General features: G+C 39.2%; 1 protein-coding gene across 1 annotated transcript in view; it reads left to right on the top strand.

The window, feature by feature from the left end:
• Nucleotides 1-16,244, top strand: part of pamr1b (peptidase domain containing associated with muscle regeneration 1b) — a 46,022-nt gene extending 29,778 nt beyond the window's left edge. Inside the window, exons 7-14 of the mRNA XM_041795647.1 lie at nt 3,248-3,418; nt 3,578-3,769; nt 6,465-7,316; nt 9,745-9,921; nt 11,074-11,140; nt 11,354-11,583; nt 14,794-15,155; nt 15,228-16,244. Of these exons, the coding sequence (XP_041651581.1) occupies nt 3,248-3,418; nt 3,578-3,769; nt 6,465-7,316; nt 9,745-9,921; nt 11,074-11,140; nt 11,354-11,583; nt 14,794-15,155; nt 15,228-15,809 (2,633 nt within the window). The 3' untranslated portion in view covers nt 15,810-16,244. The remainder of the gene's footprint in view (nt 1-3,247; nt 3,419-3,577; nt 3,770-6,464; nt 7,317-9,744; nt 9,922-11,073; nt 11,141-11,353; nt 11,584-14,793; nt 15,156-15,227) is intronic.
• Nucleotides 16,245-18,718: the final 2,474 nt, after the last annotated feature.

Raw genomic sequence — 18,718 nt, 5'->3', positions numbered from 1 at the left:
CGTGTATCTATTGCATGGGATACATTTCACAACTATCAAGGAAACCTCCCATACAAAGTGTTTGGGAAGAGCAGGGTTAAAAAAAAAAAAAAATCTCAGAGGGTGATTGGTCATACATTCTGTTCTGTCACATTTATCACATGACAGTCAGAGTATCAAGTAAAAACAAAATAGCAGGCATGCTCTGGTAAGTAACATGAGCTCAGCAGGCAGATGCTGTTGTAGTTTACTAGCGATGGAGTTAGGCCCCGTCCACATGGAGACGAAGTCAGGAGTATATGCAAAAGTTTTTTGTCTTATCTGCGTTTCATTAGAGTGAACAAATCTGTAAACGCTTACTGTTTCGTATCTTTTTTGAAACAATTGTCATACATAGCAGAGGCCACTTAAGCTGCATGTGCGGGTCAAGCCAAAACAACTATGGCAGATTACAGGGTTGTGTTCATGCTGCAGAAGCTACTGAGCTTATTACAACTTTTACATCAAAATTTAATGCTCCTTTACCACCACCCAGAGCAGCACACACCAGATGCTCCTAGATCCACCGCAGAGATCAACCAGAAGGCCAACCAGAGAAAGTTTTGGGCAGTTTGCGTAATCTTCTTCCACTTTTGGTGCATTTCAGTTGCAGCGTTACAGCACCACTTACATATATACTACAACGTTTTCAGTCGTTTCCGTAGTTCCGTGCTTTGAGACTTTGAAGACTTTGAGTGTGGTTCTTTGCTCCTCTTTCAGTAAAGAAATGATCTGATAAAAAACTGCTCCTATACTTTACTGGTGAGCAGCCATTACTACCAACTTGCAGTCCAACTAAACTATACCTGTAGCTAACTCCTTATTCTCATGAGACACTGATTGGTCCATACCTGGCACAAATTGGATCTTTGCAAGATGGATCTGCCTGATGACAGACAGGGTATCTGCTTCAAGGTTACCTGTAAGCACATATAATGGACTTAATCCAATAAACAGTCTTGCAAGATTCATCACGGGGCCTGATGTGCTACAACTTGAGACTGGAGGGAGCAGAGTCAAGCTCAATACATGTCAACACACGTGTCGCTTGGCACCAAGATTTTTTTTATTATAATAACCTATGACCCATTACTATTACATCATACTTATCATATGTATTTATGTCATGACTCTGGTGATTAGCACAGCCAAAGACTGCTAATAAAGAACAGAAAAGAAGAAAGAAAAGAATAGAATTAAACACAAAAACTGCTTTTGTCACAGTTTCATTGTCATAATTATATTTTTACTGGCAGTAAAATGTACAGGAAATATGGCTGGTGGCGCCGCTGCCCCCTATATACAGAGACCATAGCCTTTAATCTGGCTGCCAAGATTGAAGTCTGACCTGCAGCTCCCCTCCTCTCTTTGCCCACTTTCTCGCTGTATCCCACACTTTCCACTATCCCACTAAATAAAGGCAAAGATAAAATCTTTGAAACAAAACTACAGAAAATAGTCTTAATAGAGTCTGGTAAAGTCAGAAAACATACCCCTTCAGAACCACCCTACTGGCAGAGCTCCATCTCCATGTGGGGTACAGCTCAATCAGGTTTTGTCTACTCCTTAAAACTCCTTACGTGAATTTTTATATCCTCTACACCTCCCTTAAGATCCTGCAAAAACAGACTTCCTGAACCCCACTCCCTCTTTGTCACGTCAACTCATTTTTAAGGCTAAAATAGAGTCTATAAAACTGATGGTGAAACAATCCTACTTCTGTAACACAAGCCAACTTTTCCATAGACTGAGACACCCGTAAAAAAAGGTGTACACAGTGTGTATTCATCTGTATTCCCTAGAGGAATCCTCAGCTGTTAATCTTAGTGGAGTAGAGCTGGAATAGCACTAATGTCTGACATTTTGTAGAGGAAATGTAGTCTACATGTCTGCCCCAGAGGCAGATGGAGAATTTTAAGTATGAGCCTGACATCAGCTGTATTTTGACTCTAATAATCAACCTGTCATCTAGTGTGAGCCTGAGCTAAAACTTCTTCTGAATGGCAGAATTTTGATAAGCTATCATGCTGGAAAATATTTATTTCAGTTTGCAGAGTTTAATCAGTCTGAGAGTGTTTTAGAGTGTAATATTCAACACAGTTTCCAAGGATCGAACTAAAGGAATGATAATTAACTTACAGTATGTGTGGTTTTTGGTATTATGTAAGCATTCCACCTTAAAAACTCCCCAATCATTATTATGTCTGGAGACAAAACCATCATGGAGGATTGGAGCACAAAACAGAAACACCCATGAAACTGCAGCATGCTTCTTTAAAAACACGTTTAGAGGTCAGCTACAGTTTACTTGCACTGTTGGTTGAAAAACAGCATTTTTTTATTCCCTGCAGGACTAAAGGTTGAAAATACAGCAGTAAAAACGCCCTGATTTTTTTTTTTAGAGAGATCTTCAGTTTGGGAATAAAACCACAAAGAAAACATTTCATGGATATTACCCAACTTCAACTCACAGCACGGAAAACCTCCTAAGGCTTTATCTCACAGAGGGTGCTGTTACGGTGCGATAACCTCAGTGTTAACATGTGTGTTAGGCTTTTTTCACACCACAACATGTGTGAACACATTTTCACCTGTCTATAAGACACAAACAGCTCCTATAATCACACATGAACAGCACATTATAGACTTCTGAGTAGTTTCCCTATACTATCTGATGCTTTTATTTTAAAGTAGTCGCCACATAACATTGTAACACACAGTTTTCCAATACCACATAACCAATCCCCTCTTCCTCACTTCATAAAATCCTCTTTTACAACAGTGGAAAATTGAACAGTTTTGACTAAAGCTGCTTTTATTGCAGCTTCTTTCTTTCTCATTTACAAGCCATGTGTGAAAGTCTCGCTGTGAACTGTTCACACTTTACCACAATGGTTGAAATGATTCAGTAATGAGCCTCTAAGGTAGCAGGCAGTGATTATAAAACTCTGGATATTTTTAAATTAAGAGCGGAGAGCTAAGATTTCAGTTTATAGGTTACCTGTCGAACCTGTAAACACCAGACGCTTATTAAGTCTCACCTCAGCTCTGTTTGTGTGGTCTCCTGCAGCAGGAAGATACAATAAACAGAAGTTTGAGGAATGATAGCGATGCCTTCCAAATCCTCCTTTACATGTTCATTTTGGCGATGTTGCTCTGACTCAAGAAAAAGAAAAATAAGACAGCATGTGTTTATGAATAATATTTCCGTGCCTGTGTTTTCACTCAGTGGTGGGCTGCCAAAGGCCTCCAGTCCCCACCCATGGATCCACGGAGGGTATGCTTCATCACTCAGGGGAACGCATCACTTTCCGCTGTGACCCTGGCTTTGAGCTACGGGGGGCTCATAGTGCCATCTGCCTCAGCGATGGCTCCTGGAGCGCGCCCGCCCCTAAGTGTGGTGAGACATTGATGTGGATTGTATATTTTCCTGCAAATGATTAAACTTTGGGTTCTGGGAATGTCATTTCTGCGTCATTTGCTTGTTTATCTCTGTCAGTGATGCAGATCATGGATTATTTTCAAGACATATTCCCTTTTATATCTTCCCTGTCTCCAGTTCCAGTGGAAAGTGTCTGCTCTTTACCACCCAAGCCAAAACATGGAGACCACTTCCTGGTTTATGGACCCAATGATGTCCTGATTGCCCTGCAGTACCTGTGCTACCATCCCTATGAGCTCAGCGGAAACTCACAGAGAACCTGCCTGCCGAACAACACCTGGAGTGGTCCTCCTCCTGTCTGCACCCAAGGTCAGAGAAAGAGAGAGTTTAGAAATATGGAGAAAATGCATGAGGTAGTTTAAAGGTTTAATAAGCGACTTTCAGTGTCCAGTAGATGTCACACTTTAGCAGCAGTCTCTCAGACCAACACAAAGCCATCCCTTCACTCACCACTCTCTCTACTTTCTTACCCCTCCTCAAGCATTCTGACTGATCTACATTTAAATAAGCAGCCTAAAATTGATATACAGCGCATTCAGAAAGTATTCAGACCCCCTTACCTTTTTTTTTTGTTTTTTTCTTATGTTGCAGCTTGATGCTACAGTTGAAAAATTTGATTTTTATTCTTATTGATCCACACCCAGAACTCCATCATGGAAAAGTGAGAAGAGAATTTTAGAAATTTATATACATTTATTAAAAATAAAAATTGACATAAGTATACAGACCATTTACCAAAACACCCAAAATTTAGCTCAGGTGCCTCCCATTTCTCTCAATCTTTGCTGAAATGTTTCTACATCCTGATTTGAGCCCCCCTTTGGTAAATTAAATTGATTGGACTTAAAGGTCTCACAGCTTACAGTAAATATCAGCGCAAAAACCAAGCCATGAGGTCAAAGGATCCTGAACTCTAATCTCAGAATTGTTGCAAGGGCTACATAAAAAAGTTCTGCTATACTGAAGGTTCCCAACAGCCAGGCTTTCACATGGAGTCCAAGCAGGCTTTCATGTGTTTTAAGCCACTCTGCCTTAAGCTCAGACCAGTGGAGGGCAGCAGTCATGGTTGTCCTTCTGGAACTTTGTGCCGTCTCCACACAGGATCTCTGGAGCTCAGCCCATCAGGTTCTTGGTCACCTCTCTTATTAAGGCCCTTCTCCCTTGTTTGCTCAGTTTGGCTGAGCAACCAGCTCTTGGAAGAGTCCTGGTTGTTCCAAAAGTCTTCCATTTAAAAATTATTTTTTTATGTTCCCCAGTCAGCTGTGAGGCCTTCTATAGAGAGATTTTAGCCTTTCCAAATCCAGAGGTGGAAAAAGTACCAGAATATTGTATTCGAGTAAAAGTACAGTTACTCTGGTTAAATTTACTTGAGTAGAAGTCAAAGTACTGGTCTATAAATCTACTCAAGTAAAAGTAAAAAGTAAGTATTTTAAAATTTACTCAAAGTACTGAGTACTGAGTAGCTGCTTTTGTTACCCAAGGGGCTTTCACAGGGAAATACCAGTCCTTCATGTGCAATTACAACAAGAACATGTGGACCTCCAACCATGTTGTATATTATAAGGTCTGACCTAACCTAAAGTACAATACAATGGCTGTTTTGGGAAGAAATATGGAATCATTCTCTCTGTATACTGACCGTCATGTTTTAAAAGCCAAATGACTGGTCGTTTTCATGTTGTTGGCAGAAAGCTTGGTCCTCCTTGTTGTGGTTTTAAGTGTTTAATTTTTTACTCACTACTCACTGCTTTTTAAAATGTAATTAAGTACAATACTTCACTCTAAATATACTTAAGTAAAAGTAGTGATGTGAAAAGCTACTCCAAAAAGTACAAATACACAAAAAATCTAGTCAATTAGTAATTTGAGTAAATGTAATTAGTTACTTTCAACCCTTGTCCAAATCATATCCAGTCTATTTATTTTACCACAGGTGGGCTCTGATCAAGGTGTAGAAACATCGCAGCAAACATCTAGAGAAATGGGAGGCACCTGAGCTAAATTTCAGCTGTTGCAAAGGGTCTGAATTCTTATGTGGATGTGATATTTCATTTTTTTTTTTAAGTTTTTAATTTTCAATAAATTTGCAAAAATTTCTAAAATTCTGTTTCCACTTTGTTATGATGGGGTACTGAGTGTAGATTATTGATAATAAAAGCATTTTTTTCAACTGTAACATCAGCCTGAAACTTAAAAAAAAGGATGGGGATCTGAATACTTTCTGAATGCATTGTACACAGGTAAAACAGCAAGTTTATCTCAGTCCTAAGAGAACAGAGCCAACTCTTTTTTAGAAAGGCTCTTCCTACGGATACATTTAATTAATTTATGCTCTATTATATATCATACCTTTCACTTGTGGAAAGAACATCGTTCATTTTAAGGGCTAAAAGTCCTCAGTGGGTCAGATAGTTGTATTTAATCTATTTATTCCTTTAAATCTACATAAAGGTTTGAATTGAAAAAGCAGATTCCAACTGTTTGGGTTAAAATAAGAAGAGACAGATCTTTCTGACTCTGTATTGGTTTTAGGAAACTGTTTGATAAGCTTTGACTGGGAGCATATGTTAGCCTTTCATGTTGAGGACAGCACAGCAGGGAGATGGATGCTGGTGGTGTTCTTGAAAAGTGCATTATAAAATAAAGTAAAAATCCTGATCTCTAACTAACAATCCTAGAAATAATGCCCCAGTCAGGGTTTTCATGTAAATAAAGCCTCGCTGTATTCTTAGTTATGATGTATGCATGCTAATATGTTTCAGAGCTGAGCTTTTTGTGAGTCCAAATTGCAAGATATCATCTATTTTGCACCCTCTCTGTTATCATGTTATCAGCAGACTGAGCATTATAATCGGCGTAGTTGATATTTCTTGCATTTTAAAACCACATCCACTCTTTGAGCTACTCAACACCAGTTTAAAGACTCCCAAGGTGGATTTGAAGGAGGCCAAATGCTAACTGAACTTTGCTAACGCTCTTTTTTCTTTGTCTTTTGTTTTAACAGTGAATAATACTCTCCCTGAGGCTGAAAAAGACAAGACAAAAGACAAAGAAAAAGATATCTCCAGTGAAAAAGACATCGGAAAAACTAAAGAGAAAGGTCAAGAGAACACAACTAGAGAGAATGAAAGTGTTGGAGAAGGAGATATAAACACCCGGCGAGAGAATACCACTGCAGTCGGCGGAGAAGATAAATCTACTGGTACCATTCCAGAGAAAACAGTGGCTGAGGATAAGACCAAAGAAGAGCCAGAGGAAAGTAATACTGGGTCAGAGAAACCCACAGGAGGAAGTCAAGATAAAGGGGATCCTAAAAGCACAGACAACAGCTTGAACACAGTCGAAAAGAAAGAACCTGAGGTACAAAAGCTGCCGGGGAAAAAAGAAGACCCAAATTTGGATATAGGAAAGACAGACATCACAGAAATCATAGTGATAAAAGACAAAGGACAAGAGGAGAAGGAGAGAAAAGACATGCAGGTGAATGGGAAAAGAGAGCCGGACAAAGTGGGACCTAATGATACCAAGCTGAGGACGGTGATATCTGAGGGTGAAAACACAGTGGAGATATTTGAACTGGAAAGGACAAAGAACAACACACTTCTACATGGCACAAAGGACACACAGACTGATAATAATACAATCATTTCTCTTGGGAGAAAAATCATTCCCTCTCGAGTTAATATCACTCAGTACACCATGTACAGAGCAGGAGGTGAGGAGAATGGGAGGGGAAAGGAAAAACAAATAGTTAAAGAGGAAAAGAAGGTGGAGAAGACTGCTGAGAAAACAAAGGAGGAGCTGGAGAGGGAGAAGGAGAAAGAGAGGGAGAAAGAAATCAACCAAAGCATCATTGGTAAGATATGCATCCAAAGGAAATCAGAATACATATTGTTCCTGTCTTGGCCCTCACTCTTGCCTTCCTCTCTTCTAAGGTTTTTAACAATATCAGTTCTTGAATACTTTTCAGTTCCACTTGTTATAAAATGAAAAATATATTTTTCTTTAATGAATGACTGAATGAAAAGTGCCACAGTTTAAAAAGACAGATCTTCAGTCTTATTTAAGCAAAAGCTGCAGCACATGAAGTAGATTACTATATACAGAACAACATTGCTATTGTATTTGTGCAATGTAGACAGTAAGCAGGAGTTTACCTACAGCTTTGTGTGGTAAAAATCAAGAAATGACCCTTTATTTGATACCTAGAAGTTATTATCATTCTTTTTTGTTAGATTGGTGTTGAAACAGTGGTAAGGGTGCACATATTGCCTGTATGATATCAGCAACTGCAGAAATCAGCCTAAAGGTTAAATATCGGGGCACAGATGGCCTGGTGTTATACAGAAGCTGGCCTCCCAAACAGGCAGTGCAGATTTAGAATCTGACTGTGGCTCCTTTCCTGCATGTCATTCCCCACTCTCTCACCCTGATATCCTACACTATCCACTGCTCTGTCCCTTCAAAACAGGCAAAAAGCCTTAAAAAGCACATTTATATAAAAACCCAAAAAGTTGATTATCAAATCAGCATTTCTGCTGATATTTACAACTGATATATCAGCCATATGTGCCTATAAAAAATATTTATCCCTTGGATGTTTTTCCCTTTTATCGATTTTATAAATCATTAATGGTCTTTATATATTTTTACAGAAAAATTACAAAGAAACCTCTTTAATGCCAAAGTGAAATCAGATTTTTACAATCAAATCTCAGTTAAATAAAAATATGTAATGAAAAACAAAAGGACTGCATTAATATTCACTCCTTTCATGTACTTTTTCTGTAACTATAGCAATGAGTCTGTGTTGATAACTCTCTATTACGCTTGTACATCTGGACACAAAGGCTGAACTGCCCTTTTCAACTCAGTGACTCCAGAACATTCACCTTGATGTCTTTAAACCATTTTCTGTGTAGCTTTCACTGTATAATTCAGGCAAGTGTTTTGCTGGAAAATAAAACTTCTCTCAAACTGCAGTACTCTTGCAGGCTGAATAAGATTATCCTCAAGGATTTCCCTTTATTCTGACACATTCATTTTACCCTCTTCCTTTACAAGCCATACGGGGCCAGCAGCTGAGAAGCATCCCCACAGTATGATGCTGCCACCACCGTGCTTTACAGTGGGGATGGTATGTTTGTGGTGAAATGCAGTGTTTGGTGTCCGCCAAACACAGAGTCTTATGTGATGGCTAAAAGCACCATTTGGGTGTCATCAGACCAAAGAACTGTCTTTCACTTGACCATGGAGTCTCCCACATTCCTTTTGGTGAACGCTAGTTGAGATTTAATCTGAGATTTCGTCAACAGAGACTTTCTCTTTTCCACTCTCCCATAAAGCTGTGACAGGTGAAGAACCCTGGCAACAGCTGTTGTATGCAGAGTCTCTCCCATTTCAGCTGATGAAACTTGTGACTCCTTCAGAGTAGTCATAGGTGTCTGGGTGGCCTCTCCCACTAGTCTCCTTCTTGCATAGTCACTCAGTTTATGAGGATGGCCTGATCTAGGCAGATTTACACATGTGCCTTCCATTTCTTGATGATGACTCTGGGAGATGTTTAGTGCTTTGGAAATGTTTTTTATCCATCCCTGATTTATACTTTTCAATAACCTTTTCTCTGAGTTGCTGGGAGTGTTCTTTTATCTTTATGGTGTAATGATAGCCAGGAAAACTGACTAAGCAGTGACTGGACCTTCCAGACACAGGTGTCTTTATACTACAATCACTTGAGACACATTCACAGCACTCAGGTGATCCCTCTTTCACTAATTGTGAGACTAGCACCGATTGGCTGGACCTCTGTTGAATTTTTTTTTTTTTTTAACGTGACATATTTTTTATTAAATTAATATTATTTTGCAGAAATCTGTTTTCACCTTGACATTAAAGAGCTTCCTTTTTGTCAAAAAGCAAAATTACATTGACCAAGATTGATCTTGAAAATCAACAAAAGGGTGAAACATCCAACGGGGTGAGTACTTTTATTGGCCATGTGCAATTAAGTTTGTGGAGCTAAAGACCAGAACAGCAGATGCTAATTTACTTCAGTCTTTTCTTTGTTAAACTTTAAAGTGCATTTTAAAGGACTGAAGTTTGTTTTGTTTATCCTTTCACTTTGAAATGTGCTTTTATATCAGAGTAATATTGACATCTGCTGAAATAAATCTGAAAATATCAGCATGTAGGATATATCTTGCAATTATTAGCAAAATTGTCTGATTTTTAGTGGTATCATATCTAAATTATGGTGACAGTTCTGGTCTGTTTCCTTCCTGCAGAGAAAAGCTGCCCACCTCTGCCTCGCCTCTACCATGGCTACCACCAGCAGGTCCCTGGTGTTCATCCTGACACTGTGGAGTTCTTCTGCAACAACTCGTATGCTCTTGCAGGTGACGCCCAGCGTACCTGCCAGTCTGATGGAACCTGGAGCGGCAAACAACCTCTCTGTGTCAGAGGTATTATCTGTTTGGTCTCTCTGGCTAAGAACTCGGGGGTGGGGGGGAGCAACATAGACCATAACATGGCATAATCACTGGTTAGATCTACATAGTGATTTTAAAGCCTCTAGCCACTGCCAGCAGTTAGAGATTAGTTGAGGCAGTAGAGCTGAAATAGCCTCACTTCTGCTTTTTTTCACTGCAAAGATTCAGTACCACTTATTGGACTATAGACAGCCAGATAAAACTTAAACACAAACCCAAAAGTTTGTGAGTTTGAAGTTGAAACTTTTGCATTTATGTCCACATTTCATGTGCATGAAGCATTTTCTGATGGTGGATGAATTAAAAGATTGTTTCCAGTTTCTATTAGGCTAAAGCATCTACAGGGGTTGGAGGCATAAAACTGCTGGCTGAATGTTTTATTAGGAGATTATTGAGTGCTTAAGAAGGGAAGTAATTAAAAAAGAGTCATGATTTTATCATTTTCTATCAGTCTGTCAAACTTTTAGATGTATATCTTGTAAGTGAAAGGTCTTAAAATGCTTAATGCTGAATAAATGGATTCATTCAGGACAAAGATTCATCAGTCTGGGGCTGTAAAAGTTAATTAGTTCTTAATAGATTGTGGTCTGAATGTTCTGTAGCTCTTTGCCAAAAGATAAGTGGTTGAACTATCCTGGCCGGGACCTCCCTGATGCATTTAAGAGCTGGGGATAAAAGACAAAACAAGTTCTGCTGTGAGTGGACATGTAGCAGCCTAATAGTGTCTAAACATTGGGAAATGTTGTTCTTTTTTGGCTTGAAGGAAGTTAAGTTAGGGCGCCAGAGCAAAAACACAGATCCAGACTCGCTTTTTCTTTATACATTTTTAATGCTGGAACACACTGGTTAAATTAAACACATGAGAATGGAATTTTCTTTTTTATCTTACTGTTAGCAACAAAGCAAATGCCTGTATTTATTTCAGACTTTTGATTTCAGCCATTATCAAAGGAACAACTTCTGAAGTGTCTCTCTAGTGGACAGAGAAACTGCCAAAGACTTGGCACCTTGGTGTAGTACCTCCAAGCCAGTCAGCCAGTTGATTGCATCAACTCCATGTAAATCACAGAATATGTGTTTGGTATTCCTGTTGTGTGTCTTATGTGTGTGTGTGCTCATTTGCAGCATGCAGGGAGCCCAAAGTGTCAGAGCTGGTTAAACAAAGAGTTCTCCCTCCTCAGGCACCCTCAAGGTATTTTAACCAATGAACTATGAGACAGAACAAGCATGCATATTACTTAGAAAAAAACCCTTAAATTTCCATAAGGCATAAGGAGTCTATATTATTATGCTAAACTCATTTTACCCTCATGACATTAAGTTCATTTTTTCTCTCAAATTCAAGCCCATTTACTCAATCAAAATGGAGTGTCTTTATATTATTTTTTTCCTCTTCTGCCCTCAGAAAGACCCCCCTACATAAACTCTACTCCTCTGCTCTGGGCCGTCAGCTGCAGTCTGACGACCCCTCCAAAGTCCCCCCTCTGCTCTCCCAGCTACCTCAGGGCTTCCACCACCTCTACACACATATAGAGTATGAATGTGCATCTCAGTTCTACCAACACTCTGGCAGCTCACGCCGCACTTGCCTGAAGACTGGGAAATGGAGTGGGCGCCATGTGTCTTGCTCACCAGGTGAGGGCAGCACAGGACAGCCAGTGGTTTGGCCACTGGCAATAACAACACACTCACTAAAAACACATGCTTACATATTCTATCACAGCATTATACATCCATATATTGACATGCATGCCTAATATAAAAATATATTTATTTAGTTGCCTCTAATTTCATTTGACAAAATATTTTAACTTATTTTCCTTTTTCCTACATTTACTTCAAACCTTAGTTCCTTTAGCACTCCTCAGTTATAACATGATAAGCTAAAGAAAACAAAGAGATATTATATTAAAGCTGAGTTTTATTAAAAGGACTAGATATATGAAAACAAATGGCTAAAAATCAACAAAATATACAGACAGACATCTGATTTTGAGATAACGAGAAATAACTTCTGTACAGCAACCCTGCATGTGAGGATGTGATGACCTAAATTCCTGAAAAATTAATCAGCATTTGATATTTCTCATCAGGGCTTAAGTAGATGAAAAAGATTAATGCACAAAAGTAGTGAAAACATACTATTTTTAATGCTAATTGTATGGTGTCCATACTTGTACAGGAGGAGGCTATGGGTAACAATCTTTGAAATTTTACAATGTGAAATAATTATAATGCATTAAAATCAAGGTTGCTGCTCAGCATTGACATACCCAAGGCCAAGGCTATGATCACGTCTTTCAAGAAAATCCAATTTGCATGTGGTTTGTTAAAACTAAATAGTTTTTTGAGCTGTTTTACATTAATAACAAAGGGGTTTTATGAATTAAACTGGCGTTTAAAGGGGCTAAATTCCTGAAAGTTTATTATAATATAGAGATATACTGTGCATCAGAAAGTATTCAGACCCCACTCTTTCTCAATTTTGTTATGTTGCAGCCTGATGTTATAGTCGATTCATTTTTTTTCCTCATTAATCGACAATCAGTACCCCATCATGAAAAGGTGAAATCAGAATTTTAGAAATTTCTACAAATTTCTTAAAAATAAAAAACTTATATATCACATTGACCAAAGTATTCAGACCCTATGCAACAACCCGACATTTAGCTCAGGTGCCTCCCATTTCTATTGATCGTTGCTGAGATGTTTCTACACCTTGATCCGAGTCCACCTGTAGTAAATTAAATTTGAGAATTATGGAGACCACTGTGCTCTTGGGAAACTTTAGTGCAGCAGAGCTTTTTTCACAGATCTGTGCCTTGCAAAAATCCTCTCTCTGAGCTCTGCAGGCAGTTCCTTTGACCTCATGACTTGGTTGTGAGGCCTTCTAAAGAAAGATGCGTGCCTTTCCAAACCTTGTCAAAGTGATTTATTTTACCACAGGTGGACTCCAATAAAGGTGTAGAAACATCTTAGCAAAGATCAAGAGAAATGTCGGCACCTGAGCTAAATTGAAAGTGTTTTTGCAAAGGTTCTGAATACGTATGTCAATGTGATTTTTCAGCTTTTATTTTTAATAGTTATACAACAAAAAAAAAATCTAAAATTCTGTTTTCAAACTTTCATCGAGGTTACTGAGTGTAGACTACTGAGAAAAAAATTAGTCTAAATGATTGCAGCATCAGGCTGCAACATGAGAAGTTGGAAAAAGTGAAGGGGATCTGAATGTATCCTGAATGCATCGTATTTATATGTAATGTAGTATGATGTCAAATAGAACTTGCACTATTGTACAAATGTATCAAGGGCTGTCAATTCATTGTGAGTAATTATGGCCTATAAATGGTGCACTATTTAAAAAAAAGCAATTAAGTGCATGATTTATGACTTCTTTTAGCACACTTTGGTACTGCAACATCTCCTCATAGCCACTGTGATGTAAAAAAATGTCCACCACTGCTCCTTGATGTCTCATTTCACTTTAAAAAAACATAAAAGTCAACTTGTATTCTTGAACATTCACCTTTTTATTGTTCCCTAATTTCCTTTTCAGTCCATAAAAAGTTCCTTTTTTCATGGTTAAGTTCATGTTAAAGTCTTCGAAGTCAAACAACACAAGTAGCTCTGTTACCAAACAGGAAGTCAGTTACTCTTAGTTCAAATCAGGAGAAACATCCAAAATGCAAAGTTAATATGTGACAGGGTTTCATAAACTTGTACATGATGATGGGAACCAAAACAGAAAACCCTGTTGGGTTTTAATGTAATCTGATCAAACCCTGCAGCTGTTGTTTGTGCTTTAAAGCAGTGGTTCTCAACGGGTTGAATCACAGGACCCACTATCATACTCCTCAAGGACAGTTGCAACCCAAATTTGGGGGAATTTTTTGCTAATTTGATGTATTTAATAAAAATAGTAGAGCTTGGGCCTAAGACAGTACAAAAAGTTTAACAAAAACAATGAAACAGGACAAAACATGCATGCCTTACAGAGTCTCACAGGCAATTTGGTGCAATTTTTTTTTCCCAGGCACACATTCGTGACCCACTGAAAAGGGCTTCAAGACCCACTTTTTGGTCCTGACCCACCAGTTGAGAACAACTGCTTTAAAAGACACCTCTGCAGCCTGTCCAGTAGATAGGAGTTAATCCATGTGACCTCAAATGTAACATCAATAATGTCCACTGTATTGAGAATCAAATGTAATACAACACTGGCACAGGTTTTCCTAACGTCTTCTACACAATGGTTCATTCTAACTGTCCACCTCAGAGCTTAAACACTCAAAATTGTTCCTGTTTTTCTTCACAGCACTTTCCCATTTCAAAGAAGATCCAGTAGCAGACCAGTAGCTTTAATTACTGTTTGTAAAGGTCACAAAATTGGCCGCTGCTTATGGTCAGCCCAACTGAACACCAGCCTGAAAAGATGTTTTATGTGTAGGCTGTGTCCCACTTTAATAAAAGGATTTGTACACATCTATAACAGAATCAACAAACGTTGGAGCTAGAGTTATTTCTTTAGGGTTCAAATCATGGTTGTGTGGCACAAGGAAGCAAAAAAACAGCCCAAGCATTGTCAAAGCATGTGATGTCTGCCTTTTAAGGCTATCATTAGTCACGAGATAAATTTTTGGGGTATTTTTCTGATGATTTATTGATGTCACTGCTTTGCATTTTGCCAAGCAAGCTTGAGTTAAAAAGAGATGCTTCAGAAAGAAAGGAAAGTGTAAAGACAGTCCTACAGCAGCAAGTGTTGACACAGTCTCAATGTAAGTCTCATTTTCCCCTGTCCTCCTTTTCCCTCTCTGTCCTCCCATCCTGCCACCTCCTCCCTGGCAGTGTGTGGGAAGCATCCAACCTTTGACCCAGAGAGGCCTGCAGAGGCTTACTGGCCTTGGCTGGCAGCCATCTACCGCCGCTCCACCAACAGAGCAGCCGAGACAAAGGTGACCAAGGCTGAAAGCCTGGCAGGGTCCCTGAAGAAGAACGGTGGAGCGGGAAATGGCAACTACAACCAGGCTTCTGACTGGCAGCTGGTGTGCAGCGGGGCACTGGTGAGCCAACGCAGCGTGGTGGTGGCGGCGCACTGTGTGACCCAGCTGGGGAAGGTGTATCCTCTGGATGCAGCCAAGATCAAGGTTGTGGTGGGGAAGCACTTCAGGGATGACCACATTGAGAGTAAAGGTCTTCAACACCTAAGGGTAAGCTTACCAATATCAGTTTTTAAATTTTTTTACCATAACTTGCATACTAAGTTATTTTTCCTTCCTCAGGTGGCCTCCATCGTTGTTCACACAAACTATGACCCCCATATCCTCGACTCTGACATAGCTGTTGTGAAGTTACTGGACAAAGCGAGGATTGGAGAGAAGGTTTTACCCCTCTGCCTCTCAGAAAGCACAGGAGAAGAGGTAACCACAGGGCAGGGGCTCGTAACAGGCTGGTCTCCACTTCCTGATCCAAATTTAGGTTCTGATGAGACGGCGAGGGTTGGCCTGGTCCGTCTTGCTGATGTGGTCCCCTGTGAGCAGCAGTACGCTCGCAACGGCGTGCCGGTCAGTGTCACAGACAATATGCTTTGTGGCAGCCAGAAGCCTGACTATCGGCCCTCTAACATATGTCCCTCTGACATGGGGGGGATCCTCATCCTCCCTGCCCTCTCTGACAGCCAAGATAGCCATGACCCCAAGCTCTCTGTTGGAGTTACGCAGGCGCAGAGAGAGAGCAGAGGGCTGTGGAGACTTCTGGGACTGGTGAGCTTTGGCTATGACCAAGGGGAGTGTGATCCTGACCTCTACACTGTCTACACACATGTAGCAAACTTTAAAGACTGGATAGAAAACAATTTGAAGTAAAAAAAATCTACTGTTGTCCTCCTTCACTTCTAAAAATGCCTTCATATCCTACAGCCCTCTCTTGTATGTTTGTCTGCTTTTTAATCTTTTCCTGGTGTTTTGCACAAGGGCATTTTCTAACTCTATTCAGCAGCACTGGAAACACTGGACAACACAGTGCTCTAACTGAAGGGGGTGCTAACACATTAGATGTGCCGGGCATCAGGAGACTTCAGTGTTCAGGTCTCTAAATCTGAGGCTACAGACTTGAAAATGACCAGAAAACCATCTGAAGGCTCCAGCTGATGATGGTTTTCATTTTACCTTTTGGTATGTACATATGCTGTAATGTACTGAATTATTCAATCAATTCATACAACTAAAGAGATGTATATATTGTACTGATGGACAGAAAAGTCATACGTTTTTGTACTTATAAACTGTGGGTGTGGTAAAGCTGGTAAGAGTGTGGTTTATTTCAATCACAGCGTTAAACTCTTCATGTCCACAAGCCACATACAAACATATTCTACTGCCTGCATATGGATTCAATCATTAGGTTACAATGATGTGAAATAAACACCATATATTTGCTCTATAAAGCACACAATAGGCGTGTGCTGTGAAGCAAATGAATCCAGGTCAGATCAGCACCATTTTCACAACCGTAAACGGAGTACATTACTCACAGATCAATTCCCTCCTCTGCGTGCAAATTAAATCAATTACTTCCAATCTGACCCCCTTGCATTATTCAGAAGTGAGTTTAAATAGACACAAGATCTGCAGCTTATATTAGCATCCAAAAGGGGGCAATAAAGAAGACATTTTTACTCCATATTCAGGAGAATGATGAGAGAGCTGGGCCCTGGCTTCTGTTTGGAGATTTCTCTACGATCATGTTTGAGTCAAAAACTGATAAAAATAAAGTTATAACAGGTTTGGTTCAACAGACTATCAGTGAGACAAAAATAAAGCATTGGGAGTGCTTTTATGGTTATGAGTTACATCTTGGTTCTCATAAACTTACCTTTCAGCCACTTTAGGGCAACACTGAAATCTGGAAACAAAGAATGTCAAAAGATTTATTTTTCAGGATTTCTGTAGTTAATCATGGATAATCGCAGCCTTTTATTGCATTTTAAAATCCCACTATTTTGCATTTAAAATTCCTCTTATGCCATTTTGGATTTTCCACCGTCTTAAATTAAGGGTAATTCCTGCTTGTATACAGACCTGCTTTAAGAGTCAGGTTGAAGATTATGATATGAACTTAACCAGGGAAAACGGAACTTGTCATGGATTGTAAACGAAACACAGGGTTGATACCACAAGGTGCAGCTGACTTTTGATTTGTCCACTGGGCTGTCTGTATTTTTTAAAGGTAAAATGAGACATAAAGGAGCAGTGGTGGACTTATTTTACATCACTGTGGCTGCAGGAAGACACTCATGGGGCTTAACCAAAGTGTGTTGAAAGGGACACTAAAGCATGAGATTAATTGCGATAAAACAAATTGTGCACTAATTGTGGATCATAGTTGATTGCAACCTTCACAGCCTTACTGAAAACAAGTCAATCACTTAAAATCATGTTTAACTCTTTTTAAATCAGTTTTGCTCTGTTGACTTTAATGTTCAGTTTATGCATCAGCTGACCATGCAGAACAAATTTCTAGCGAATTTTCTGCCTATAGTCATCAGCTGTGTAACACCTGCAAATGTAATAGCTGCCCACAAATGGAACAAACCACAAGGGTAAAACAAATCTGCAGCTTTTAGACATAATAATCTAACAATTATAACGAATTTACAACAAATGTGATAGCAGTTTCCTGCTGCAAATGTAGGGATTTACTATGTTGTGGGAAGGTGAAAAATCACAGTCTCTCAGAACTGTGTTATCTTCCCCATGAAATAGGAAGTTTTTCTAAGAGTCTTAAAACTCACAGGACAAGGCTGTGCTGTCTTGTCAAAGTTTGATGTCTCTCCCCATTAAAACAAGTTATTGAGTCTCAAACAAACTCAAATTTTGAGTGGATGGGGATTTTTAAGTTACTTTAAAACAATAACTGAACATTTAAATCCACTCTGCCAAGATTCATGGCTCTACCAGTGTTTTACTCTGAAAAACAACTTTCTTTTTCATGGCGAACATAAAAACTGCTATTACTACACTTTTTATGTGACTTGAGTTTAAGCTGACTTGGACCCACTGGCAGTTGTAAAAGGGCTACAACAGACAACAATGACCAGAAACATATACTTTTCACTTTCATATTACATTTGTGGGAAAGAATTACAATCTTTAAAAGCCAGAGATTTTTACTGTCCCACTAATGTAATAAATCCATGCAAATATAGTTATTCTGTTTGTGGGAAATTTGTTATTAAGCGTGCGGATACATTAAAAGCTGTACTTTTGTACAAACCACTTTTGTGGTTTATTTCATTTGTCCCCAATTATTAAGTTTGCAGGTGAAACAAGTTTCTAGTCATTGTCACCTAGTAGTAGGCAGGTATTTTTCTGTGTTTATTTATGGTCTAAGGCTAAAAATGAGTATGATAAGAGCAAGGAACAAACATATTTCAGAAATGTAATGCAAACAGTGACTAGATTTAATGTAAATGTCTGTTAGGATAGCATAAAATCAACTCTAAAAACCCAGTATCCAGTGATGAGTGGTAAGGAAAATGATCATGGCTCTTTATATTTCAAAGGTGACTATCTCTGTGCAGGCTGATCACAAACAGGAAGACGGTCTACAGCTTAACCCCTGATACAAACAACTGAAAATATGAATGAAATTATAGGACTACAAGTGATCACGTTTCATCAAAACGGGTAGGATCCAACTTCAATTACCCTCATAAGTAGTACTAGTACTTCTGTTCCCAGCTTCTGTTTTCACCTCCACCTCTTGAGTTTGG

The sequence above is a fragment of the Cheilinus undulatus genome, linkage group 9 (assembly GCF_018320785.1).
Source record: "Cheilinus undulatus linkage group 9, ASM1832078v1, whole genome shotgun sequence".
Lineage (NCBI taxonomy): Eukaryota > Metazoa > Chordata > Actinopteri > Labriformes > Labridae > Cheilinus > Cheilinus undulatus.
This window is presented reverse-complemented; position numbering and strand designations above follow the sequence as displayed.